Genomic DNA, 27585 nt, shown 5'->3' with positions numbered 1-27585 from the left:
TGTGTATTTACTATTTTTACCTCAACGATGAAGCGACCAATCAGTGCCGTGTTCCGCCCCCCTGCTCGCCACAGTTCAGTCATGTCACTCACTACCACAACGTAACAGTTCTGAACAGTTGCATTAACATCTTAAACAATAGCCCTAAACCTCAGGGTTAAAAAAGTATTTCATGACAACTTTGGTTTAAAGTACAGACAAAAGTGAGTATTGAAATAGATGCAAACTGCAAAGTGATATGAATGCGTGCGATGTCTATTGCTTCGTAGATGGCAAATATTGTTGTCGAGTTGGTCACCACCACAGCTTATTGATCTACTTAAAGGGGCTTTGATCATCAGAACCACTTTGGCCAACACTTCGAATTATGATCCAAACTGTGTTACAGACCCTGAAGTATTCTCGAAATGCTTGCCTTCGCCCTCCGATTGCGGCCTAGTACTGGACTATATGGGGTTCTACGCTACGCCTCTTCGGGGTCTATCGACGTCCAGGCACCGCTAAACTTCTGGGGTGGCGTAAGAAGGAAAATACAACCGCAGCTCGACAATGAGCCCATTTACGAGCCTTCAACAGGTACAGTTCATTCATAGTTGCTGGGTTTGACTGTTTTGGTCGTCCAGCTTCTATCATATGTGAGGCTGGCCGTTCAAAAGTTGGACTTTGACCTTTTCTATATAAAGCCTAAGAATGGTACAGGTGTAGTGACGGTCGGCCCCGCTACTGACGCCTAGTAATACAGAGATAAGAAAGACAGCTGCCATCCAGTGTCTGATTAGTACCGAAACTACTGCCATTGAAACTGAATGTACCGGTATGCATGTTTCCCATGTCGGCTCAGGTCGTGTTTTGTGTCAGCTGGAAGCAGCTGGTGCTGCGGAGGTGGAGCAGGCGGTGCAGGACGCCCAGTCGGCCTTCACCCTCTGGAGCCGCATGACCGGGATGGAGCGGTCGCGGCTCATGAGGGCCGCGGCGCTCATCATTGAGGTGTGTGTGTGTGTGTGTGTGTGTGTGTGTGTGTGTGTGTGTGTGTGTGTGTGTGTGTGTGTGTGTGTGTGTGTGTGTGTGTGTGTGTGTGTGTGTGTGTGTGTGTGTGTGTGTGTGTGTGTGTGTGTGTCCGTGCCATAGGGTCCTGCCCCACCCCTGACCTTCCTACCTCTCCATCGTGGAGCTCCTGCTAGGGTCAGCTCAAACCCAGGATTCTCTGTCCCACACACCCCACCACTAGACCATCAGGTTATTAGATCTACCCATGGCTCAATAAACACATGGATCCTTTCACTCCCCAAATCGGTTTGGTCCGTGAAGAGAAAGTCATGTGAAAAAGGAGATCAGGCAACCACAGGGAGAAGGTAACCCAGGTATGTAAGCGCCCGACGTTCTCCCTGTGGTTCTGACGGTACCCCTGGTCCCTGTGCAGCGCCGGCGGGAGGAGATAGCGGAGATGGAGGTGGTCAACAACGGGAAGTCCATCACTGAAGCCCGCTGGGACGTGGACTCGGCCCGGCAGTGTATAGAGTACTACGCGGGGCTGGCGTGCACGCTGGCAGGTGGGTACGGAGAGCCTCCCGCTCGGGGCTTTGAGTCTGAACACTCCTCTGACCTCAGGACAGGAGTCAAAAGGGCCTCCTCTTTCTGCCGTCTTATCTACGGTCTGTGTTCTTAATTATCAAAAGGGAGAAGAATAGGATTTGGGGTTGAGGTAGGTTGGATCGTCATTGGTAATTGAGGAAAACAATAGAAGGACGAAGAAACAACAGGAGGCATTGCTAGGTGGTTTTCTAAAGACTGAGATATTTCAATACACTACTGCCTCCTACGTGTGGTTCATTTCAAACATGTATTTTTACAAACTTTTGTTGCGTGCGCTAGGGCTGGGATTACACAGAAAGGTCTGAGTGTCTGATTGATGGTTCATACAGTGTCTGATTGATGGTTCATACAGTGTCTGATTGATGGTTCATACAGTGTCTGATTGATGGTTCATTCATACAGTGTCTGATTGATGGTTCATACAGTGTCTGATTGATGGTTCATACAGTGTCTGATTGATGGTTCATACAGTGTCTGATTGATGGTTCATACAGTGTCTGATTGATGGTTCATACAGTGTCTGATTGATGGTTCATACAGTGTCTGATTGATGGTTCATACAGTGTCTGATTGGGTAAAGTTCCCTGGTCCTCCCCAATCATGGGGTTCGGTATATTTTCGTTGCTGAGTCACATTCATATTTGGCAAAGGCCGATGCATATGCAAATGAGAGGAGGGACATACTTTGTGTGGGAGGAGGGAGAGTGGGCCTTGTTGGTGTTATGCAATCAAACCATTTTTTATCTCCTGATGTACAGATTCATTTTGTGGTCATGTTTTCATGCGACTATGAGAAACGCTGAATGTGAATCTGAGGTTATGAATGTGACCAGGGTGTGGCGGTGAGGACAGCACAGAGAATACCTCTGTAGTTTCATAACACGGTTCAAGACGCACGATACAGAAGTGAGCTGAAGAAATTCATTGGAACAACATTTCGGTTCCTCTTTGGAAACAGAAAGTTCCTAGTGGACAAAGTTGAATGACGTTTTCCCTTTTGTGGTCATTCTTCAAGGTCAGCATAACCTAGTGGAAGGACAGCTGATGGAATGAAAAAAAAAGTTTGACTTTTGTTTTTTCTTTATAATTTCCCCCTGACCTTTTCCTAGGTCAGCACGTCCAGCTGGGGGGGGGGTCCTTCGCCTACACGCGGCGGGAACCACTGGGGGTCTGTGTGGGCATCGGGGCCTGGAACTACCCCTTCCAGATAGCAGCCTGGAAGTCTGCTCCGGCCCTGGCCTGCGGTACGGCGTCCCCTCCTACTGCCTTCTCTGTCCGTGCCAGACGTCGTTAAGGAGTCACTTCTATCCAAAGTACCACGAAGTCCGATTGAGCCCGAAACGCCAAAGCTATAAGAGCTGTGCTGTGTCTTTATCTGCTGTGTCTCTGATGTGAGCCCCCTGTCAAACACACTCCGTTGGACGGACAACAAAGAGTTCTCTCCCATCTGACGTTCCGTCTGCTCCCCCCGGCGCTCGGGTCTCCCCAGGGAACTCCATGGTGTTCAAGCCGTCTCCGCTGACCCCCGTGACGGCGGTGCTGCTGGCGGAGATCTACGCCCAGGCCGGGGCCCCCCCGGGGCTGTTCAACGTGGTGCAGGGGGGCCAGGAGACGGGGGGCCTGCTGGTACACCACCCCCTGGTGGCCAAGGTGTCCTTCACCGGGAGCGTGCCCACGGGGAAGAAGGTGAGCTCTGGGGGGGATGTCCTGGGACTGGGCGGGGATTGGACGGTTCCGACCAAAAGGTACCCATTAAAGGTACCCAGTACCGACCAAAAGGTACCCATTAAAGGTACCCAGTACCGACCAAAAGGTACCCATTAAAGGTACCCAGTACCGACCAAAAGGTACCCATTAAAGGTACCCAGCACCGACCAAAAGGTACCCAGTACCGACCAAAAGGTACCCATTACCGACCAAAAGGTACCCATTAAAGGTACTCAGTACCGACCAAAAGTTACCCATTAAAGGTACCCAGTACCGACCAAAAGGTACCCATTAAAGGTACCCAGTACCAACCAAAAGGTACCCATTAAAGGTACCAATTAAAGGTACCCAGTACCGACAAAAAGGTACCTATTAAAGGTACCCAGCATCGACCAAAAGGTACCCATTAAAGGTACCCAGCATCGACCAAAAGGTACCCATTAATGCCGCGTTTCCACTGCAGGGCGTGGTACCGTTCGGTTCGCAAAGGTGCGGTACGGATTGCGTTTCCCCCGCCAAAAGTGGGCGTGAACCGGACTGAGCCGTACTCGTTTTGCCCTCGTCTTCAGTCCTCCTCCGTTGGGGTACTGAGACGCCTGAAAGGGTACCGGAAAATTCGAGCTACACACCCCCTCCGTTGATTGGTCGACAGAATCGTCACTTCCGGGCGACGGGGATAAAAACAAACGAACAGTAGCCTCGAGGTATTATTCTTTACAATGAACATGTCGCGTAAAACGCTTGCTTGGGCGAACAAGGAGGTGGAGACGTTCCTCTGCATTCTTGGGGAGGAAGACGTTGTTTACGATGTTTACCGAGCTGCTGGGCGATCGACATCCGGCCTACCATAAAGGGTACTGTCGGCGGTGGAAACGCGACCTCGGACCTGAGCTGGGCTATACCGCCCCCTCCCTCCCAGACTGAGGCGAACCGAACCGTACCGCACCCTGCAGTGGAAACGCGGCATCAAGGTACCCATTAAAGGTACCCAGTAGCAACCAAAAGGTACCCAGTACAGACCGAAACGTACCCAGTGCACCACAATGACGTGTGAAGTCAAGAATTGTAAGTAAGTCATTGTGAGTATACATTTCCATTTAGGGCCATAGTATATAGTATAGTATATAGTATAGCTCTTAGTCAGAGTTAAAGTCTCAAAGGGCTTCACAGGCCCAGATTACATGACCCTAAGCCCTCTGAAGGCCAAGGGAAAAGTACCCCCCCAACCCGAGGGAAGGAACCTTGAGAAGGAGCCCAGGGGAGGGACCCCCCCATACAGGGGGGGTCGGAGAGGGGGGTAGAGAAGGTTAGGGTTGGGGAGACATTACCCAGTTACTGTGTACTACACAGCGTGTTGATCTTGGTTTACACCGTTACACAGTTTGTTTATAATAGTACTAATCGTAATAATCTTCATCTTATCCCGTTGTCCTCGGCGACAGATAATGGAGATGGCGTCCAAGGGGGTGAAACCAGTGACCCTGGAGCTGGGGGGGAAGTCGCCCCTGCTGGTATTTGAGGACAGTGATCTGGAGAACGCAGTGAAGGGGGCACTCATGGCCAACTTCCTCTCCCAGGGCCAGGTGAGTGTGGGCTTACCTGCCGAGTCGTCTCCTGTTGTTGGAGCCCCCCGTGGCGTTCCATTCTGCCACCATGGGGGGGGAGGCGCCTGCTTGGGTCCAGGGGTTATGAGGCGTGACTGGGACTGGGGATTAAAATCTCAAGAGGCAACAGGAAATGGGAAACTATTTTCTTACAAAATAACTAAACAGTTATTAGGGGGGGATAATAATTTCATACGATTGTGTCTAAGGACAGGGGGAATATGCGAAAGTCAAACAGTTGAAAGTTGAGCTACAGCCAAGTTTGTCCACATGGCTGGCTAACTTTCAACCTAACAAATGCCAACACATTTCCATTGGACTCTTGGTACTAGAATCATGTTGGGATAAGATGGTAGGCAAGTTATAAGCTTGTATGAGTGACTTATTGGGTGGGCTCTGGTGACTGAACCCCTATAGATGGACTGCCTCTAATCTAACCGTAGGCATGCCTTGATTAAGAGTCCCCAACCTGCTCCTTCATGGCATGTATCTAGAAACAATCATTGCCTTGATCAAATCAACTAAATGACCAAGTAGACTATATTGACTGAATCCTTTAACAGGGCCAATGCATGTCAGTGCTTGTCTCTAAACCGTCTCAACGTGTGGGCCAGGTGTGCAGCAACGGCACCAGGGTGTTCGTCCAGAAGCAGATCCTCTCTGAGTTCCTGGAGGAGGTGGTCCGGAGGACCCGGGCCATCCCGATCGGGGACCCGCTCCACGACGGCACACGGATGGGAGCGCTGGTCAGCCAGCCGCACCTCAACAGAGTCCTAGGCTTCGTGGAGCAGGCCAAGAAGGAGGTATTCATTATGTTACCATTGTTCTGTGACGGTTTGTCGCGCTGTTTATTGAAAACATTTGGATAAATATTGTATTGAACTGCATGGCTACAGGGTAGTGTAGTGGTTCGATCCCCAAAGTCCACAAACTACCTGTGGAGATCGATGAGAAAGATAACCTCTAGCTGCTGCTTAACGACATGTACCTGGACTCCCTGTAAGCCTCATTGGATGAACACCAGCTACATAGTGATAGGCATTAGGCTACCATCTATACTCAATGGTCCAGCCTTGGTGGTGACCCCTCTGTGACCCTCTGACGCCTCCCCCGGCCACAGGGAGCTGCCGTGCTGACGGGGGGCCAGCGGTACCGGCCGTCCGACCCGCGGCTCCAGGGCGGGTACTACATGACGCCGTGTGTTCTCGGTGAGACCCGGAGCCTGCTGCTCAGGGGGAACCAGATGGTCAGGAACGAGGATCGTTGCACCAAAAACTCTACAGTTAGATCTTAAGATAAAGTCAGATGGTTTCCCCAAATGGGAAAATCGAACTTTAATAGAAATGTTAAAAGCAATACAAAAAAGAGAAATCAAAAAATGAGATGTGTATATATACGAAAATATACATATATCAAAATTTGTGTAGTAGCAATGTGAACATTAATGCAAAAAACAAATGTCAAAGCAATGTAAACATGCAACTTTCTGAAGCCGCCCATCCGGGGGAGCCTGTTCTGACGGCCCTGTGCGTCCCCACAGGGGCCTGCACTGACGACATGGCCTGCGTGAGGGAGGAGATCTTCGGCCCTGTCATGTCCGTGCTCTCCTTCGACACGGAGGAGGAGGTGCTGAGGAGGGCCAACGACAGCGTCCTGGGACTGGCCGCTGGCGTCTTCACCAGGTACGCACACACACACACACACACACACACCTACACACACACACACACCTACACACACACACACACACACACACCTACACACACCTGTACACACTAGGGCCGGAGACGAATACGTATGAAGTATTCGGCAAAGCATACATTTTTGATTATTCAGAATATTATGTCAAAGGCGAATAACAAAGATAGAGTTGATTATTAGTGATTACGTTAAATTGAATGTGCCAACATGAACAAAAGTGCTTTAAATAAACAGTGTGCACACAATTACTCTTGCCCAAAAATAATAGCACTATTACGTATCTATTTTTACCACATTACTTTTATCACATGACTACAACTTCCACCAAACTACCACATGGGGGCAAATGATTGAGAATAGTCTTAGAATAGAGTCACTGTGGGGCTGCTTTATTCTTTACCGAAGAAGAATCGTAGAGAATCTTAGAATGAGACCACGATCTCTCAAGATCTTGAGATATTATTTTTGTTTTTTAAAAAATGTTTTGCTCTCATTTACCTGAAATGGAAGCATAACCAAAAATATGGTAACACCTGATACAGGACCGGCACATCAACATTGGACCACAGAAAGGGAACACTCAATCTTCTAAGCTTAAATGCAACAGCTTCCTGAATCAGACACTTAACATAAAAACGATCAACTTCCTCCTCTTCTCCTCTCTGCACAACCTTGGAGTATTTTTTCTGTGAGTACGAGGAGAGAGGTACGTAGTAGGTAGGTAGGAAGGAAGGAGGGAGTTAGAGACATGTTTTCCCCTGAACTCAACACCTGAAGGGGGACTTGTAGCGGGAGTGCAGAGGTGTTCCCTTGTGCAGCATTCTCCTACACCTTGCGATGCCGGTGTCCACGACAATGAAAGGTTGTTTCCACAGACATTCTCTTCATGAAATGGGCGCAACGTAGAAGAGAGAAACTGAAACTGGTATTGACCCTATTGACGCTAGAATCAATCTTCAAAAACAAGACGTATTATCGTAGTATCGTTATTTTTGCATTTAAGTTCAGAGACTGTAGTGTTTCCTTAGGCAGGGAAGGAAGCACATTCTTATGTTACAAAGATACTTACTACTAACTACTTTATTCAGTTACGTAAACACATAGAAGACATTGACATTATCAGTTCCATTCATCCATAATTCTTCCACCACCAGATTCTGTACATAAAGATAGCACATTGGGGAGGGAGAGGGGGAGAGGGTGCTCTGTGACCCCTTGCGTGTGTTGATCCAGGGACGTGCAGAGGGCCCATCGAGTGGTGGAGCGGCTGCAGGCCGGGAGCTGCTTCATCAACAACTACAACGTCACGCCCGTGGAGCTGCCCTTTGGCGGCTACAAGATGTCAGGTAGGAGTCCGGACGCCCTTCAATATAATGAAGCGTGTGTTCATCTGTTGAGGGAACTTCATACTTACTATGTCATACTATTCACTTATCAGAATAAGTATAATGTCCAATTTCGATGTTGTGATATGATGGATATTGGTAGTCTTACATCCAAATGGGGGCAGGTTCATGTAGTGGTTAGGGTTCCAACAGATCCCGTTCTGATCCCAACGTCCACACCGTGTACTTTACTTTACCCTTTCCACGGGCCCTTTGGCTGTGCAGGAGGACCTTGTTGTACAGTGCTGTGTGGTTGTGTCTTTATTGACGTGTGGATTCTGCTGTGGTCTCCACCCGCTGTGTTCTCCATCAGGCGTTGGGCGGGAGAACGGCCAGGTGACTGCAGAGTACTACAGCCAGCTGAAGACCGTGTACGTGGAGATGGGGGATGTGGACAGTCTTTTTTAAGACGGGGTTGAGTTAACAACTCAAGAGAACGACGGAGACATTTGGCCAGAGACCGGACACAAACGCTCTGCTTTTGACTGAATCTAGTAGTGATTTATTGAATGATTGTGAACGACTGTTAATAATTGTGTGAAGTCGCCCAAGAGTATTAGAAGGACGACCCAATGGAGTCCGTCATCCCTGCAGGGCTTTTCTTACACCACATGAAGCAATATTTAATGTGTGGACGGTCCCCAATCTAGGAATGATTGTTAAGATTGAGTGTTTACAAGTCTGATTTGAATGACTTGTGTCTGTCCACCTCTGTCTTCTGGTGCTAAAGATGCACGATGGTTCTGCGTTATGAAATGATTGTCGTCTTGCACATATCAGATTGTTTTAATGTTTACAACAAAGAATGTTACAATTACACATTTGTCAGGTTATATTTTCATTGTATTAAATATAAATGTGAAGTTTGAAACAATCCTTAAATACCAGCTTGTGAGCCAATGAATTCTTAATTCATACAACCATTAGCTTACATCTTAATCTCATAGCACTTTTTAAATGTAAAATAAATGATGCAAATAAAACATAGAATTGCAATCAATTCCTTATTTCCTCTTCCCTTTCATCGACCGACCTTCAAACTACATTCTCCTCTTCTTGGCCAAGCTCCTGACTGAACCCTTCCCCTAATGGCAGAGAAATGGAAATCCAATGTGACAGAAATCCAATCTGCAGCCCGGCTTGTAAACACAGAGCTCAACACACAGCGAGGACAATGGGTGTCTCTGTGACTCAGCCCCCCCGGCGTGGCCCGGAGGAGCTGGGACTCAGCCCCCCCCAGCGTGGCCAGGAGGAGCTGGGACTCAGCCCCCCCGGCGTGGCCCGGAGGAGCTGGGACTCACCCCCCCCCAGTGTGGCCCGGAGGAGCTGGGACTCAGCCCCCCCAAGCGTGGCCAGGAGGAGCTGGGACTCAGCCCCCCCCAGCGTGGCCAGGAGGAGCTGGGACTCAGCCCCCCCCCCCCATCGTGGCCGGGAGGAGCTGGGACTCAGCCCCCCCCCAGCGTGGCCAGGAGGACCTGGGACTCAGCCCCCCCCCCCAGCGTGGCCAGGAGGACCTGGGACTCAGCCCCCCCCCCAGCGTGGCCAGGAGGACCTGGGACTCACCCCCCCCCAGCGTGGCCAGGAGGACCTTACCTTTGACAGAGGCCGCTGCGGCTTCTTGAACTGCGCCGATTCTGTGAAGAGGGAAGTTGAGTCAGGGGTGGATCTCATTGACTCAGTTTGCAGCAGTTCCCCTACGATGCTTCCCTCTCCTGCGGGACCTACCATCCTCAGAGGGGAAGTCCTGGCCTCCGTCCAGATCCTAAAGGTCCACAACATTAGTACGACCAATACAACCAGCCTACATCCTGCTGCTGTCTACATCAGATTGTAAGGCCCTGTGTTTCTGTGATGGGTGGTGCCCACGTCATTACCAAGGTAACCCGGACGTGAGGCGTGATCAGATAGGAAGGATCTGATTGGATATTGAGATTTGGATAGTGGGAGTCCCCGATGTTGTCTACGTCACTATGGAAAGTCTGAGGGAGTAATAATTCAACTAGCTCTTAACTTAGAATATCATGGACATATCTACACAATGCTGATCCATGGTGATTTATAAAACATTATCAGTAAGATAACATCCGACAACTGGTGTGTACCTATCTGTCTACGACTCTTCTAAGACGGATGATCTAGAGTGAAGGGTCGGGGACCGGCTCAGTGCTCAGGGTGTCCCTGTCTCGAGGTGGTGGTGCGCACGGGGGTCACCTGGCTCCCGCCCAGCCGTGGCAGCAGGGGGCGGGGGGGCTCCCCGGTGGAGGGCCGGCTGTCCCTGATGTGGTTCCCCTCCTGGAGCTTCTCCACGCGGCTCTGCTCGGCGGCCACGCGCAGGCTCAGGGAGTGGTGGGCCGTCTGCACCCCGCCCACCCGGAAGTGCACCGCCGAGCCCTCGAACCACAGGTTGTCACACACGCCCTCCTGGAAGCCCGGGGGCTGGTAGTCAGGCGGGGTGACTGGAGGAGAGGGGGAGAGGAGAGGGGGGGGAGAGGAGGGGGGGAGGAGAGGAGGAGAGGGGGGGAGGAGAGGGGGAGAGGGGGAGAGGAGAGGGGGAGAGGGGGAGAGGAGGAGAGGGGGAGGAGAGGAGAGGAGGGGAGGGGGAGAGGAGGAGAGGGGGGGAGGAGAGGAGGAGGAGTGGGGGAGAGGAGGAGAGGGGGGGAGGAGGAGAGGGGGGGAGAGGAGGAGAGGAGGAGAGGAGAGGGGGGGGAGGAGGGGAGGAGAGGGGGGAGGAGAGGAGGAGAGGGGGAGAGGAGGAGAGGAGGAGAGGGGGGGAGGAGAGGAGGAGAGGGGGAGAGGGGGAGGAGAGGAGGAGAGGGGGAGAGGGGGAGGAGAGGGGGAGAGGAGGAGAGGAGGGGGAGAGGAGGGGGAGAGGAGGAGAGGGGGAGAGGAGGAGGAGAGGGGGAGAGGAGGAGAGGAGGAGAGGGGGAGAGGAGGGGGAGAGGGGGAGGAGAGGAGGAGAGGGGGAGAGGAGGAGGAGAGGAAGAGAGGAGGAGGAGAGGAGGAGAGGAGGAGAGGGGGAGAGGGGGAGAGGAGGAGGAGAGGAAGAGAGGAGGAGGAGAGGAGGGGGAGAGGAGGGGGAGAGGAGGAGAGGAGGAGAGGGGGAGAGGGGGAGAGGGGCTCCGGTGATCCAGGGGGGTAGGGCCATCGTTACAGTGTGGACCAGGTACATTAGCTCATCCTACACAGAATGGGCCTTGAGGATGCTTCGACTGTCCTCAGACCTGTACGGCTGGTTGAAGCAGCCTCTCACTGATAGCCTCGAGGGCTGGATGAGGCTGAGCGCCTGTTGAGTACTGAGCACTACATGCACACAGGATAGAGGATCCACAGAGAGAGCGGAGCTCTGACTCTTATAGTTCTACCAACTGGTTTAAACAACAACCTGTGTCAAGGTCACCGAATGGAAGGACTGCAACAACACGCTGTTTACTACGATGGTTTTCCCTGGTTCTGATGCGGCCGCCTTGTGTCAATAAGAAATTAGCTCGTGTGCAAGTCCTGTTTAACTCATCACAGTAGTAGAGTTTGTGTGTCTTGCCTTCATCGTAATGTGTATGTACTCTTACTGGCATCACAGCGGCAGAGTTAGTGTGTAAGCCTTGTTTGACTCCCATCATAATGTTCTGTAGTGTAGTTGTAGTGTAGTGGTAGAGTTTGTGTCGTACATAATTGTCATCGTCGGCAAGTTCTGCTTTACATATATCAAAGTGTGTACATCTTACTATCATCGTAGTGGTGGAGTTTGTGTGTAAGTCCTGTCCAACACTTATCACAGTGTGTACATCATCGTAGTAAAAGAGTTTGTGTCCTATATAATTGTCATTGGATGCAAGTCCTTTCTAACACTTATCCCAGAGTGTACATCTTACTCTCATCGTAGTGGTGGAGTTTGTGTGTCTAACCATCATTGTAAAGTGTACGTCTCTTACTCTCATCGTAGCGGTGGAGTTTGTGTGTCTAACCATCATTGTAAAGTGTACGTCTCTTACTCTCATCGTAGCGGTGGAGTTTGTGTGTCTTACCATCATTGTAATGTGTATGTCTCTTACTGTCATCGTAGTGGTGGAGTTTGTGTGTGAGTCCCGCCCAACCCTTATCCCAGAGGGAACGTCTTACGGTCATCGTAGTAGTAGAGCTTCATGCTGAGGTTGATGTCGCTGGGCAGAGCTTCCAGGTTCTGCATGAGCAGGAAGAGCTTTCTGACGAGCAGCACGGAGGCGTTCTTGGTGTCGTTCAGGGTCATCTGCATCTCTACATTCTGGTTCCTGTTGGAGTGGGGGGAATGTAGTCCAAACCTCATCTTAGACGCTAGCATATGCCATGGTAGACCATAAACAGATATTAATATCAGATTTCCAGTACATAAATACATCAAGTCTTTATGAGGTCGTTGGGAAACAAGGTAAAATATAGTCTATATTTTATTTGTCAACCATTGGCTTATTCAAACATAAACTTTGTAGTGGGCCGAGTACAACTCAACCTTAACCTTCTACTGAGAGATTATCGGCTGTGTGAGGCATTACCGGAGCACGTCCATCTGCGGTCCTTTATCAGTGTACTTGAACTTGAATTGGTAGGACTCGATGATGCACTGCCAGGAGAGAAGAGAGATATTAATGTGATCTGATGGGTGGGTGGGAAACTCATTCATTTATAATCACAATAAAAGATTTTAGTCATTTTGTATGTCAATTAGTACGTGTTCTGCTTACATTACGTTTATCTGGGTTGGTGTGCACCTTTAATGCAAGGACACAAACATTTGTGTAAACAACGGATTGAATCCAATGAAGACATTGAAAGTATCCACAAGCTCAATCTGCAAATGTAGGTCAAAATGCGGTTAATATCTTCTTTTTTTTATCATTGAAGTTGATACTCACCCCAATGAAAACCATTTGAAGCTGTGTTAAAGAAAAATAGATATAACAAATTATCAAGAGGTCCATGAATAAAGAAAATTGTCATCCCGTAGAATATGCTTCTTTGACTTACATATCGCTTCTCTAGCGCATCAAAACAGCCCATCATCCTACAAAAATGAACGACAAATTATTTAACACTTAGCAATGACATAGTTTATAATAATTCCAGTACTTTGTTTATTACTGCCTTTTTTTTAAGAGCATGACTGGATAAAATCGAAACAGCATTTACCATTTAACCACTTTGGAGGCGCCTGGAGTTCTGCAGTCCTGCCGTAATACTTTGATGCATAAATCTGCGTAAAAGAAAAGACAATGTTTCTATGGGCTCTTTTATTTGAGCAGCCAGTCAAACCCCCGCTGAGTCCAGCCCAGCCCACCTTCCAGGTACCGGGACCTGTACGCGTCCTCGGGGAAGATGCCTCTCAGATAGGTGATGGACGAGACGGCCACGGCCATCATCCTCTTGACGTACACCAGAGACTGCTGCTCTGTTCTCAGCTCGTTGTCGAATAAGCCAGTCCACTGAAAATGGTGTTTTAATAGATAGATAAACTATTTCAGAAATCATATATAACAGAAACCGTGTTTGTTGCTAATAAATTAGCCATGACACACGAAAACCACACGATGGCGCGATTTAGCTTGAAACATCTGGGCTGGCCACAAACGTTAAGAAAGATGAATTGACGTATACAAAACTGTAATATTAAACTACATTCATACCTCCATTGTTTCCCCTTTCTTCTTCCTCATACACATTGGACCAGCTGCCATTCTCCTTTCCTCATAAAGTGCTAGGCTAACCTGGAAGATAACTTGCCGCACCTGCTATCGTCGACCTACGATAATGTTATTTTACCCTAAAATAGTACAAGTATAAATGTTATAATATCGGCAAAACGATAACCAACATATGTCCTTAGATAATTATGCAAATCGATACATGGGACGGCTGTCAATATTAATATATCAATATTAATTCACATTAGACTGAGTCAATATTTAAAAGCTGTTACTTTGCTAATATCGTCAGCGACCCTTTGGCGCCAAACGAAGCGTAAGCTGGTATGACGTAATCAATGGCGTCCTTAACCCGTTCCACGGAAGTCTCGCATTATTCAGATTCAGATTCAGCTTTATTGGCCAGGTTTGCGAACAAACGAGGAATTTGACTTCGGTCCCTTAGCTCTCTATGTACAACACTTAACCTACACAACACACAACATTTAACCTATTGTTAATATCTAAAAAAGAGAAAAACACAAAACAGAAAACAGTACAAAAAAATAAATAAATATAAATAAACGGTTAAGTATACAGAATAACAATACAATACAATAAATAACAATAATTATAATAATATAATAAAATAGAGGGTGGGGGCTAATTCTGAGCGTTCAACAGAGAGACTGCTTGGGGAAAGAAGCTGACTTTGTGTCGGCTGGTTTTGGCAAACAGTGCCCTGTATCGCCTGCCCGAGGGTAGGAGGTTGAACATTTTGTGACCAGGATGTGAGGGATCTAGGGCGATTCTTGTTGCCCTTTTCCTGACCCTGGACTGGTACAGGTCCTCAATGGTGGGAAGGTCAGCTGCAATGATCTTCTCCGCAGCCCGTATTGTCCGTTGCAGTCTGGCCCTGTCCCGTTTGGTGGCTGACCCAAACCAGACAGTGATCGAGGTGCAGATGACAGACTGGATGATGGCTGAGTAGAAGGTGGTCAGCAGCTCTTTAGGCAGATTAAACTTCCTTAGTTGTCGCAGGAAGTATAACCTCTGCTGGGCCTTTTTCTGGACAGAGTAAATGTGGGGACACCATTTTAGGTCCTGTGAAATGGTTGTACCTAGGAACCTAAAGGAATCGACAGTGGACACTGTGTCGTTCTGGATGGTGAGGGGGGGAGTGGGGGGGGACTTCTCCGAAAGTCCACTGTCATCTCCACAGTCTTGTTGTGGTTTAACACCAGGTGGTGCTGACTGCACCATTGGACCAGCTGTTCCACCTCCTGTCTGTAAGCAGACTCATCACCATCCTGGATCAAACCAATGATGGTGGTGTCATCTGCAAACTTCAGGAGTTTTACACACGGGTTCTTTGAGGTGCAGTCATTGGTGTAGATGGAGAAGAGCAGCGGGGAGAGGACACACCCCTGTGGGGCGCCAGTGCTGATGGACCGGGTTTTGGAAGAGATGCTCCCCAGTCTGACATGCTGCTGCCTGTCAATCAGGAAGCTGATGATCCACTGACAGGTGGTGACAGGCACTTCGATCTGGGTGAGCTTCTGATGAAGGATTTCAGGGACGATGGTGTTGAACGCCGAGCTAAAGTCCACACAGGATCCTGGCATACGTCCCTGGGTACTCGAGGTGGTGCAGTATGTATTGCAGTCCCATGTTGACAGCATCATCCGCCGACCTGTTTGCCCTGTAGGCAAACTGCAGGGGGTCCAGCAGGGGACCTATAATGTCCTTCAGGTGGCTCAACACCAGTCTCTCAAAGGATTTCATGACCACAGACGTCAGGGCGACAGGCCTGTAGTCATTTAGTCCTGTGATGGAGGTTTTTTTGGGGACTGGGATGATGGAGGAGCATTTAAAGCAGGAGGGCACTTCACACAGCTCCAGGGACCAGTTAAAGATCCGCGTGAAGATTGGCGCCAGCTGTTCAGCACAGACTTGCAGACAAGAGGGGGACACACCATCAGGTCCTGGAGCCTTCTTGATCTTCTGCTTCTGAAAGAGCCGGCACACATCCTTCTCGCAGATAGTTAGTGCAGGTGGGGGGAGGGGGATGGGTGATGAGGGAAAACCTTTTGTGCGTGAGGGGTGTGACAAAGGGTGCTCTTCAAACCTGCAGTAAAAGTAAAAAGTAAAAGTTATTTTCATGGACCTATTAAAGTTTTAGGCAAGGTCATCAACAACCATTATGCAATTTTGTGTTTGTGAGAAATAACTTTTTCCCTGTTAGTTAACAAATGCTGGGCATACATAATAAAGCAATTACATGTCTAAAACCTGCCAAAAAACCTTACGACGGAGCGCTTCAGGTGCTCCTTTGTGCCGGCAGCCATTAGGCTGTTCAACATTGCCCGATGATGATTGTGTTTGTGTATGTCTATGTGTTTGCATATGCATGTGTGTGTGTGTTTAGGTATGCGTATATATGTGTATATGCATCACCCATCTTGATGTTGTTTCTGTTTGTCTTGTTTCTGTCCCTATTAACTATAAGCGTCTCCTTATGCATCAGCACTTTGTATTTATTTATTGTATTTATTACATTGTTATTTTGTCCTGTGTCCTTCCACTGCTGCTGCAACAAACAAATTTCTCCTACGGGGGATTAATAAAGTTATAGGCCTATCGTATCGTACTAGATCAGTGCTGTAAAAATATTCAATAATCATGAAATATCTTAATTTCACTCCTATTTTTCAATGATATGCATAAAAGGAACAATAACCAACACCAATAAATACCACAATATTAAAAGATGCATCGTTTTTTTCTTGCGTCATGACAGGTCAATCTTTATTGAAGGAACGTTTAAATATTAATATATTTAAAATCACTATTGACTTCTGAGCAACTGCTTTCATTACAGGTTGAGCCGGCACTTTTTCATGTACAACAAACTAGGTACAGTCAGCCACACCTAGATATACAAAACGGAACTACACGGACGGGTCCACTTTGCTATAGAGCATCTGTTCTACACCACACAGAGAGGGAGCATTTTTCAAAACTGGTCTTCCAGCTTCAGCCCACTTCCTCTTCTTCCTCCACCCACAGGCACAGTGGTTGATTGGACTACAGGCCACTTCCATGTATAATCTCATTATCTCCTACAGTAGACTACACAGTCTGGAGCTGCCCGGGCTGTCGTGACCGTCAGTGTTTGGAGAAGAAGTCTTTGCTCTTCTCGACGTCGGGCTTGATGGTGTCACTTCCTGGTTTCCATCCGGCGGGGCACACTGAAAAGACACACCTGTTAGCATGTAGCTTTATTTAATGGAGGTGGTACTACATTATACTATTTACTATATGCATATACCTGTTAGCATGTAGCTTTATTTAATGGAGGTGGTACTACATTATACTATATACCATATATATATATATATATATATATATATATATATATATATATATATATATATATATATATATATATATATATATATATATATATATATCTGTTAGCATGTAGCTTTATTTAATGGAGGTGGTACTATATTATACTATAATATAGTACCACCTCCATAAAATAAAGCTACATGCTAACAGGTGTATATATATATATAGTATATAGTATAATAATTATACTATATACTATATATATATATATACCCGTTACCCTGTAGCTTAATTTAATGGAGGTGGTACTATATTATACTATATATATATACCTGTTACCCTGTAGCTTAATTTAATGGAAGTGGTACTATATTTGCTTAGGGTTTCAAAGAAACCCTGAAAGACTATTTTAAAGAAACTTTTCAGAGTGAAATTACTGTATGTTTTTCTTGTTTTGATCATTAAAATGGTCCACCGCTTAGTGTGAAACAACAATTTCAGGTTTTTTAGGTGTTCTGATTAGTCTTTGTTGGCGTTGGACAGTTGGACTGCAGATATGAAAGAGAGTTTGCTCTGTCCTCTAAGAACGTTGTATCCTTTAAACCCGAAGCGGTGGGTGGGATATGACCTTTGACAGATATGACATCGATCAGACTCATGGTCATCAGAACCTGCCTATCATGATCGCGGTAGCAAGGGTGTCAAAGCAAGGCTCTTAATCTAACCCCTTCATAATTATAAAGTAAAAACAGGTCATGTAGATAGTACAGCCATCCTGACTAGAGGAGTTTGTGAACAGGACATTTCTATACTAATGACAAATTACAAAAGCTATTTAGAAAAATAAAGTCTGAAACATTCTTGATGTGTGATGAATCAGGGTTGAATTCTGTTGGTGAAAAATAAACCTTTGGCTTGGTTCGCTGACACAACAGCAAGGCATCATGGGAGGACGGCGGCCTACCTTCCCCGTATTTGTCGGTGAACTGGAAGGCTTGGACGAGGCGCAGGGTCTCCTCCACCGAGCGGCCCACCGGTAGGTCGTTGATGGTGATCTGACGGAGCACGCCTTTCCCGTCGATGATGAACAACCCTCTGGGAAAACAACCAGGAAGTTACAAACAGGAGGGTACGACCTGGCGGAAACCTCAGGTAAGATGGAAGGATCGATGAGCTGCCTGCGACTAAAGATACTTTATCCATTTGTTAAGTCACCTTTTGTATTTTATTTTTTAAAACGTTCATTAGGCCTACACAGTACTTTGTAAACCGGTAAAGGCAAGCAAGTATTTGTATTTCTTTGGCATTAAGCAGCAGGTCTTCTGCATTATTCCCCTCACAAATAACCCCAAAAAATCAAATCGACGATCAATAATCTCTCGTTGAAGTTAGCGATATGTCGACAGGTCGCTTCAACGGTGGAGAACCGTTGTATTAAACTCCAACTGTTGAGCCCAGAGGCAGCTCTAGTATCAGCCCATCAGCGGGCCCAGCAGCGAGCCACGACCGTCAGTACCTCGGCCCGATACCGCTGGGTCTCACCTGAAAGCACAGCCGTCATCCTCCTTCAGGACGCCGTAGTCCGTGGCGATGGTGCGGCGCGAGTCTGCCACCAGGGGGATGTTCATGGGGCCCAGACCGCCCTGCTTACGGGGCATGTTCACCCTGCACACACACACGCACACACACGCACGCGCACCACACACGCGCACGCACACACACGCGCACGCACACACGACACACGCACACACCACACACGCACGCACCACACACGTATGAGGTTGTTTATACCGCAGACGGCATGGCGACCCTAATGGCAGTGATATAAGCGACATAATGACACTGATACTGGTGTTATAATAATAGGTGCAGGATAGCTTAGTCGTTAGGGTTTTGGAGTAGGCCTACCAGCCAATGAAAGGTTTTAGGTTTGAAATCCAAATAATGAAGCACAACCTGATAATTATTATATAGTGGTAATGAGGCTTTGTGTGTGTGGGCCTACCAGGTAATGAAATCATCATCTCAAAGACTAAGTTGGCTAGTAACAGAGTAGAGTATTGACACGGCTCTGTTGGTTCTTCATATGATGCTAAAGGACTGAGCTGGCTAGTAACTGACTAAGGAGTGTTATAGAGTGGGGATGAGGCTACATGTTTGTACCATGCGAAGTGGGAGAAGTGCGAGTCGACCGACGCGCCGATGACCTCACAGCCGATCTTCCTGAAGTCTTCAGCTGCTTCGCTGAACGCGATGATCTCCGTGGGGCACACAAAGGTGAAGTCCAGAGGATAGAAGAAGAACACCACGTACTTCCCTGCATCAAAAAGAACCGATAATCAAAACGAAATGATGAATTAATTGGAGTAGCCTCGTCCCTAATCCACGAGACGAGAGCAGCCTGATGATTATAGGGTGGTTACCAAAGTGCTTGTGTAGTGCAAATGAGGGTGGGGATTTCAATGCATCCTGGGACTCAATTGATTGGGTTTTAATTCCATTGAAGAGAGGCCGATCAAAGTGGCGCGTGCAGAGAGGTGTGCGTGTGTCCTCCTACCTCTATAGTCGGAAAGCGTGAGGTCCTGAAACTGAAGATCCGGCATCACTGCTTTGGCTGTGAAGTCTGGAGCCAGTTTTCCAATCTGGGCATTGCCTGCCGACATCGTGAGTCCGACTGGTTTTCAGGAAGGGAAAAAGGTAGAATTTTGTGAAAGTCATGCATGCGTAAGCTTCAGAGGGAAAATTCTATTCAATTTCACTTCTTCTTTGCAGAAAACGAACAAGAAATGAATAAACAGGTGTTTCCGAAGGGGGGGGGTTATTTTAAACACTATTTCAAAAGCTGGAGTTAATGACTGTATTCTGTTGCTAAAGTCATGGGCTGGTTTGCACGACTAAACTAATATGAGACTAGGCTAACAATATAAACCGTTTTAACTGTAGCTATAGTAGGCTACTAGATCTTTTTAATCACTTCAATAGACAGTAAGAGGATGGTTTGAAGTATATGACACATGCGTTTACAAATAAAATGTGCAAAAACAACAAACTAATAATCAAATGGTAGGCTACTAATTGTAGGAAACAGTTACTCACTTTTAACGAATTGAATTTTGCAAGCTTACAATAAAGCGCCGATATTACATACCTTTGCCTTGATCCGTCCACGCCAGTTATGAAAAGAGAAGTGTTCTGAATGAGGCTTTGGTTTGAGGCTATATACACGGTCTCAGATCTCGCGATGAAACGGTACGTGTTGTGGCCAGCCCAGTTCCCTTGGTTGATGATATTTGCTCTACAAATACGGCGTGACTTTGCACATTTTCTTCTCCACTTCTATGGAGCTCATCCCGCTTGAGACGTGACCTCCTGAGTAAGGATGATAAGGCACAAATTGTCATATAAAATCTAACATTTTATTCAAAATACAAAGGGATTACGAGTTTAATCGCCTATAGGCCTATATAACACGTATGAGCAATAGCCTAAAATACAACTTTTTAAAACCAAAGCTTCCAATGATTACAGAAAACCATGTCCAGTATCCAGTCTTGAAGGCTCTCTCCTCGTCCGACACTAAAAGGCGTGCTCGTCTGACAGAGTCGTGTGGTTCTGTCAGCAGACTAGCCTCCAGGAATCAGGCTCTGATGAAAACAGAATTAAAGCAATCGCTATAAAACCAACACGGTTCTAAGCGTGTGCTTTACGCGCAACTCTTATCCCTTTATTCAAACACAACTGTCTAATGTGCCATTTTATTTGTTTTATATGATAGCCTATTGTATTTTTAAAACCATATCCAAATTTCCTTGTTTGTCAGTCCGTTGCAAGAGCGGGAACACAAGGCGTGGAAGGGATCGAGGCTCCGAAAAGGATTTCTCTTACTTCCTCCTATATAAACTATGATTGCTGTTTTAGTTGCACAATAATAGGGTAGTGTCTTTATTTTATTGAAGGGTGGAAAGCATAGGCTACACCAATATGTGAAGCGACTTTTGTTCAAGTATTGGTTATTCATGCACGTCATTTATCGTCATTTTATATTTTACATTTTTCTATAGGCCTATTTTTAATTCAGTCACTTTCCATAAGCTGTTGGCAGAATCAATGCCCAATGAAAGCCTTATAATAATGGTATTGTGTCTCAGTTATTTTATTAAATAATTGTATCCCGAATAATGCATGTACGCATCCGATGGCCAATAACAACGTAGGCCCCAACCTTTCAGCGCCTCGCTATCTCGGCTCAATCCATTGTCATTCACCGGCTCTTGTCGTTGCCATGGGGACTGCATCGCATCAAGGGCGCGTGTTCACTGCTGACACAACAGCTAAAAACAACGCGTCCTTCATCAACGATTCATCCCAACCCTCTCTCCCGTAGACCCTCTTGTCCAGGGAAACAGGTCGTAGGCCTGCTTGTCCTTTAAAGTAATGTAAATACATTTCCCATCTAGGCCTATAGCTCAAAGACAAGATAAGTGTGTTTGTGTGTGTTTGTGTGTGTGCGTGTGACTGTGTGTGAGAGTGAGTGAGTGACTGTGTGTGAGAGTGAGTGAGTGAGTGAGTGAGTGAGTGAGTGAGTGAGTGAGTGAGTGAGTGAGTGAGTGAGCGAGCGAGCGAGAAAGAGAGAGATAATACTCATTTATGAGGCATTAATAAGGCGTCTTGTTATTTGGGGAGGCTTTTGCCTCCGTGGGCGCTTGAATTGATGGGGTGCCAAGTACAGACTTGTCCTTGACAGGAGAGCAAAGGCCCCCCACTAGGAGGATGCGGGGCCTAGGGTGGAATCATAGTCCCCTCACAGCAGGAAATGACAGCCTCCCCCCCCCGCCGTTGAACAACACACAAACACAGATAACACAGACAAACACACGCAGCAATATTAGAAATATCAATAGCAACGATATATGATCATCGATAACATTAAAATATTATAAGTATATGTACATTAAGAAGTATACACATGTTAAGTAAATGTGTAAATTACACTAATGTGTAATATATTAACCAATATTTATATATTGTTCACGTTATTATCAGTAATGGTTATTTTTGCCTTAATTAATCCTAGTCACTGACATAAAAAGATCCTGGTACAGATATTAAAATGCTGCGCCTTTAAGAGTAACTCCCGCGCTGGGTCACACCCCCGGATATTGAACGTGAAATATGCCACATTTCGCGCCAATTCCAAAACTTAGAAATCCTTCCAAGTCCGGACCGAAGAACAGAACCTGATTTTGATTAATCTCTCTTCGGTTTATACCTTTCCGTCCAAGGTATGTATCGAAATAACGTACTTGTATTGGCCTTATCTTAGTCTTAGAACTTCTCAGTAGTCGTTTTTGTACTAGTGGCAATCGCTCATCCGTAACACTCTGGAGTGTAACTTGCATGTATGGTTTAAGACCGAGGTGTTCAATTCAATTACTACCTGTCTCGACATCCAGCACCCGACATGGAAGAGGCCAATAAGTTAATCGGAGCCGGCAAGAAGCACCTGGTTATGGGCAACGCGGTGGAGGCGGCGAGCGTTCTGCAAGAGGCCTGCGGCATGCTGTGAGTGGACAAAGAAAACTATCAACACATTAGCCATCTGCCACAATGGATCAGTATTAAAGGAAACTGCTGTTGCTGGTTCTGTATTAGGTGGTTCCAACAACTGTAAACTCAAGTAGTAATAGTCTCACACGATGTTTCGTTCCCCAGAGCTAAAACATTTGGAGATACGGCCGATGAATGTGGCGAGGCTTTCTTCTGGTGTGGAAGAGCACTATTGGACCTGGCACGGTAAGAACATTGTCCAAAGAGTTGTCATCCACACGCATGTTGCCTCATCATCCAGGCTCTTGTCCTGTTATGGTGTAACTTGCATGGCCGTGGACAGGGACACGGCATTGAGGCTCAACGTGCACATCTAGGCATACCTGTAGGCGTCCTCGAGGCGGATGCTAAACCCCGCCGGTTATTAATGAATATTCATCTAAAATTCGACGCAAGTGGCTTTGGATAAATATAGGCAAAGTGACACGGGGACTGACGGGAGTTTGTTTGGCCGTGCGACGGTAGAATGGAGAACACCGTTCTGGGGGACGCTCTGGAAGGAGTGCCAGAGGAGGAGACCGAGGACGGAGAGAAAAACAAAGACTCCAACGTCGAGAGCACAGAACATGTAGACGGTGAGGAAGCGTTTAATGATTTGTTTTTAAATTATGTTGGACCTCGTTGAAGTGAACTGTTGTGGTTGGTCGTTGATATCCTCGCTAACCGTTTGTATCCTTCTGGCCGAACAGAGAAGACGAGGGATGAGCTTCGGGCCAAGGTGTACGATGCGATGTCGGAGAAGATTAACGGGGAGAAACAGAAGGATGGTAAGAAGGCAGAAGACGAGGACGGGGAGAAGACAGCAGAAGGAGAGAAGGGGGATGAGGGAGAGAAGAAAGAGAAAGTCGAGGAGGGAGAGAAGAAAGGGAAGAACGATCAAAAGAGCACCCCTAAAAAAGAGGGAGCCGGTGGGGTGAAGGGAGCCAGCCCCCCCGGCGGAGAGAGCAAGGAGAATATGGAGAAGATGAAGGAAGAAACGGCGGAGAAAATGGAGGAGGGAGACAGTAAGTGCGCCTCTCTATCTCTATGGTAACACTGGGATAATGCACACGGTGCACTCCACCTGGCTGGGTATAAAGTGGCCTAACGACCCCCCCCCTTTACTTTGGTCTCAGCTGAGGAAGAGGAAGAGGCAGATGATGATAATGACGACAATGCCGAAGAAGCCAAAGGGGATGGCGACGAGGCCAAGGTACTTGACCAATCAGACTGAAGCACTGCACTTGCATCACTGGGGGTTGTCATGGAGATCCTAAACCCGCCTTCTCTTCCAGGGGAGCGGAGACGAAGACGATGAAGAGGTGGGAAACCTTCAGCTCGCCTGGGAGATGCTGGAGGTGGCGAAGGTCATCTACAAACGGTAGGACCCCGGGGAGACGGTGGGGGGGGGGGGGGGCACCGGGTTGAGGTTGTGTGAACATCTTTCTCTGACGGTCTTTGTTTTCGTATTTCTCTTTAAAGGAAGGACACCAAGGAGGGCCAGCTGTTGGCCGCACAAGCTCACCTGAAGCTGGGAGAAGTCTCGTCCGAGTCGGGTAAGGACATGTCGAGGTGCCCCATCTGAAAAAGATCTGCCCGTGGACGCCAGACTGCAGCAGGGGTGGCGCTAGGTGGGGGTGGCGCTAGGTGGGGGTGGTGGCTGCCAGTGGCTCACAGGACGCGCCGGCTCCGACTCGGACGTCAAATGTGTGATAATAGAACAGGCCGCTGAACCTCGATGTAAGCAGCACTCGGGACAGTCACATTCTGAGGTTCTGGAGAACGATGTGTCCAAGGTCTTCATTAAAGCATGTGACGAAGGTCACCGTGGATCACATGGACGTCTCGCCCTCAGGGAACTACAGCCAGGCCCTGGAGGACCTCCAGGAGTGCCTGAGGCTGCAGCAGAAGCACCTGGAGGCCGACAGCCGTCTGCTGGCCGAGACGCACTACCAGCTGGGCCTCACCCACACCTTGCACTGCCAGTACGGCCCGGCCATCCAGCAGCTACAGAACGCCGCCGCCGTCATCACCTCCAGGCTAGGTATGTACTGCACTGACCAATCTGCTGTCACCCTGGTCGATTGGATTATACCACAGCTGGGACTTCCTGTATCCGCTGGTCCTGTAGCTTCATTCGAGAGACTGGCACATGGGTTAAGAATGTATTCAGTCACCGCATTGGAACAACGTTGGAGCGAACCCATCCATTTAAAATGGCCGGGCATATATTTATGTTTTACGTATTCGATTCCTAGACGATGGCAGTAGTTTTGGTTTGTCTCTTCGTCACAGAAACCATGAATAGAAATTGGTTGAGCTCTTCTATCGACCCCAATGAACACTGCACAATAGAGCACCCTTTAAATAACTGAACTGGGCTTTAACATGCTGTGAAAACAAACTGAAAGTAATGAAGAGCAGCGGATCAATCATGGCAAACGTTCCTAAGAGCACCAATGGAGGGAGGGCAGCAGGATCAATAAATACAAATAAAAGGCATGCTGAAATATAAAATGTGAATTACACGAGATAAAAACAAGACTACAAATGAAAAGACTACAGAAGTCTGCATGGCTCGTGCTCATGGTCCTTTCCCACGCTGCAGACAACCTGCAGAAGATGCTGGAGCGAGCGGGGGCCTCGGAGGAGGTGGAGGAGCAGAGGAAGGAGATGGAGGAGCTGGGGGAGCTTCTCCCTGAGCTGAAGGAGAAGGTGGAGGACGCCCAGGAGGTCCTGAAGGCGGCCCTCGCCGAGCCACCGAGCGAGGAGCTGGTGAGTGGGGACGAGGGGCCGGGGTGGGGGGCCTGAGGGGGCCGGGGTGGGGGTCCCGAGGGGGACGAGGGGCCGGGGTGGGGGGCCTGAGGGGGCCGGGGTGGGGGTCCCGAGGGGGACGAGGGTCGGGGTGGGGGTCCCGAGGGGGACGAGGGGCCGGGGTGGGGGGCCTGAGGGGGCCGGGGTGGGGGTCCCGAGGGGGACGAGGGGCCGGGGTGGGGGGCCTGAGGGGGCCGGGGTGGGGGGCCTGAGGGGGCCGGGGTGGGGGTCCCGAGGGGGACGAGGGTCGGGGTGGGGGTCCTGAGGGGCCGGGGTGGGGGTCCCGAGGGGGCCGGGGTGGGGGTCCCGAGGGGGACGAGGGGCCGGGGTGGGGGTCCCGAGGGGGACTGCGGTTAAGGTGTTTGACTCAAAGAGGGAAGGTCCTGCGTTGGATTCTCCCGTTCTGCCGCGTCACCTGTAGGCGTCCTTGTGGGTAACGTCGTCTGGTGGCTCTAAGTGGCCGTCCCTCAGGTTTAGGGCACGTTTTGACTGCTCGTTTTGTATTTTAATTGAGTTTTTTATTTGTTTCCAGAATGGTGTCTCCACCTCCTCAGCCTTCTCTGCTCCCAGTGTGCAGACCGGTGACGCGTCGTCCAGCACTGCTACGGTGAGCCGGGTATTGAGACACACGAGGCCTCCAGAACGTAGCTCTTCAAGTACCGCGTGTCCTCTTTGTAACGCTCAATTCAAATGCAGGACGTTGGCGGTGAGCTGTAATACCCAACGTTGATCACTCACCACTTCTTCCTTGTCGTCCAGATAACGGCCAAGCCAACCAATGGGGTCAGCTCTACCAACGCCCACGGCGCCACAGCCCCGGTCTCTGACATCTCCCACCTGGTCCGGAAGGTGAGGAAGGAGGTGGGCATCATGGTGGCTCACCGTCACTAATCAGGGAGCTGTCCCAACACGTTGTTCTGGGTCAGACATCGTGACCAACCATCTGACCGTTGCAGAGGAAACCAGAGCAGAGTCCGGCGAAGGAGGGCTCGACCAAGAGGCTGAAGCCGGAGGAGCTGAAGGCGTAGGCCACCACCACGGAGCTGGAGAGGTAACGACGCAAAGCCGTGTTCCCATGGAGATCCAAACGGCCGCAGCCCTTCCTGTGGAGATGTGGTCGATTAGTTTGTCCCCTGCTGGGCTGCGACCACGAGAGGCCCCTGACTAACGTGCAGATGTTTTTAATTGCCGTATCTGTAATTTGGCCAACTACATGATCTATCTATACACCCCCCCCTCTAACATTGACATGGATCAGTGTCCCCCCCCCCTCTATCCTGGCTATTCAAAGTATCGGGTACTTATTAGTTGACTTCAAGTTCGAGGTTCAAATGTGTGATTTGTTCCTTCAGATTTCAGGCAGTGACGTGGATCTGCTGTCCTGGGTCGATCGTGGACCGTGGCTGTTGGCTGGTTTCACTTTTGTAAATATGTGTATCCTGTCACTGAACCAATGTAAAAATTCAATAAAGACTTAACGTTTGATAAACCTGTGTTGCTGTTAGTGGTGAACCTGAGGTTGGCTTTATGCCAACATTGGTCCATGATTGTTGGAGCTTAATCAGCACCCTCCTTAAAAGCAGTTTTGTAAGGCCAGACAAATGTACAAAAGTTACACAAATGAGTCTTTGATGATTGGAGGCAAGCATGTAGATTCAGTGATTGAATTGTTTAAAGGTTAAATATTAACTTCAACTTTGGACTCCTGACAAACATGAATGAACCATAACATTGATAAACTCCATCTCAGGATATGACGCAACAATTCAGTGAGGGCGGTCTTGGCCACAAACGTGAACTAGCTTGTGAAACTTGACTTCTGGTTGACTTTCATCCCAGTTTAAACATGCTGGCAACACCACAGGATGATACACAGCCCTTTAGAGTGCGATCATAAACGTACATGCTATGCTGCATTTGTATCTGGCCGAGTCAACCTGCTCCATTAAGCCCATTCTTAAAGGTGACATACCGCCAGGTGCGAGTGATTAGCCGTTATCAGAAGTGGGCGTGACTGATAGATGAGCGTTTGCTGCTGGTCGACTGATCTGTCCAGCACACACCTGGCTGATGCTGGTATTCAAAAGGGCTTTTATAGCTAATGGCACTCACCTGGTGGTATGTCAACTTTAAGCTGGATTTGGACTATCATCAACTACCACAAATACTCTTTACAGTCGGAGGCGCACA

General features: G+C 48.3%; 4 protein-coding genes across 8 annotated transcripts; 2 read left to right on the top strand and 2 right to left on the bottom strand.

Moving 5' to 3' along the window:
* Nucleotides 1–42: 42 nt before the first annotated feature.
* On the top strand, nt 43–8990 carry aldh9a1b (aldehyde dehydrogenase 9 family, member A1b). The gene is made up of 12 exons (XM_060057851.1): nt 43–203; nt 389–576; nt 842–987; nt 1421–1550; nt 2703–2837; nt 3083–3279; nt 4743–4883; nt 5519–5707; nt 6025–6112; nt 6445–6586; nt 7839–7951; nt 8304–8990. The coding sequence occupies exons 2-12, from the start codon at nt 408–410 to the stop codon at nt 8396–8398; spliced, it is 1545 nt and encodes a 514-aa protein (XP_059913834.1). The 5' UTR covers nt 43–203; nt 389–407; the 3' UTR covers nt 8399–8990.
* Nucleotides 8758–14003, bottom strand: zte38 (zebrafish testis-expressed 38). Of its 2 annotated transcripts, none has more exons than XM_060057857.1 (12): nt 13645–14003; nt 13299–13443; nt 13151–13214; nt 12989–13025; nt 12877–12897; nt 12706–12732; nt 12517–12584; nt 12107–12255; nt 10193–10446; nt 9716–9752; nt 9584–9624; nt 8758–9075 (listed from the first exon to the last, which is right to left on the bottom strand). In XM_060057857.1, exons 1-12 carry the CDS (start codon nt 13693–13695, stop codon nt 9031–9033), a joined length of 939 nt encoding a protein of 312 aa, XP_059913840.1. In that variant the 5' UTR covers nt 13696–14003; the 3' UTR covers nt 8758–9030. The 2 variants fall into 2 exon arrangements, with proteins under 2 accessions (XP_059913840.1, XP_059913841.1); XM_060057858.1 differs by having other exon boundaries at nt 10202–10446; nt 13645–14002.
* A 2429-nt stretch (nt 14004–16432) lies between these two features.
* prdx1 (peroxiredoxin 1) lies at nt 16433–20284 on the bottom strand. Its single transcript, XM_060057861.1, has 6 exons — nt 20144–20284; nt 19553–19669; nt 19159–19312; nt 18538–18660; nt 17960–18090; nt 16433–16892 (listed from the first exon to the last, which is right to left on the bottom strand). Exons 2-6 carry the CDS (start codon nt 19656–19658, stop codon nt 16810–16812), a joined length of 597 nt encoding a protein of 198 aa, XP_059913844.1. The 5' UTR covers nt 19659–19669; nt 20144–20284; the 3' UTR covers nt 16433–16809.
* Nucleotides 20285–22116: 1832 nt separating this feature from the next.
* LOC132462362 (histone-binding protein N1/N2-like) lies at nt 22117–26884 on the top strand. 4 transcript variants are annotated; one of them, XM_060057856.1, is made up of 14 exons: nt 22117–22277; nt 22449–22557; nt 22708–22788; nt 23068–23177; nt 23292–23606; nt 23718–23794; nt 23877–23962; nt 24064–24137; nt 24437–24625; nt 25190–25356; nt 25928–26002; nt 26155–26244; nt 26352–26446; nt 26748–26884. In XM_060057856.1, the coding sequence occupies exons 2-13, from the start codon at nt 22457–22459 to the stop codon at nt 26421–26423; spliced, it is 1437 nt and encodes a 478-aa protein (XP_059913839.1). In that variant the 5' UTR covers nt 22117–22277; nt 22449–22456; the 3' UTR covers nt 26424–26446; nt 26748–26884. The 4 variants fall into 4 exon arrangements, with proteins under 4 accessions (XP_059913839.1, XP_059913837.1, XP_059913838.1 ...); XM_060057854.1 differs by having other exon boundaries at nt 26155–26256; XM_060057855.1 differs by having other exon boundaries at nt 25928–26011.
* The last annotated feature ends 701 nt before the right edge of the window (nt 26885–27585 follow it).

This window comes from Gadus macrocephalus, chromosome 8 (genome assembly GCF_031168955.1).
Source record: "Gadus macrocephalus chromosome 8, ASM3116895v1".
NCBI classification, from domain to species: Eukaryota; Metazoa; Chordata; class Actinopteri; order Gadiformes; family Gadidae; genus Gadus; species Gadus macrocephalus.
The sequence above is the reverse complement of the archived record's forward strand: the minus strand, read 5'-3'. Positions and strand labels throughout refer to the sequence as shown.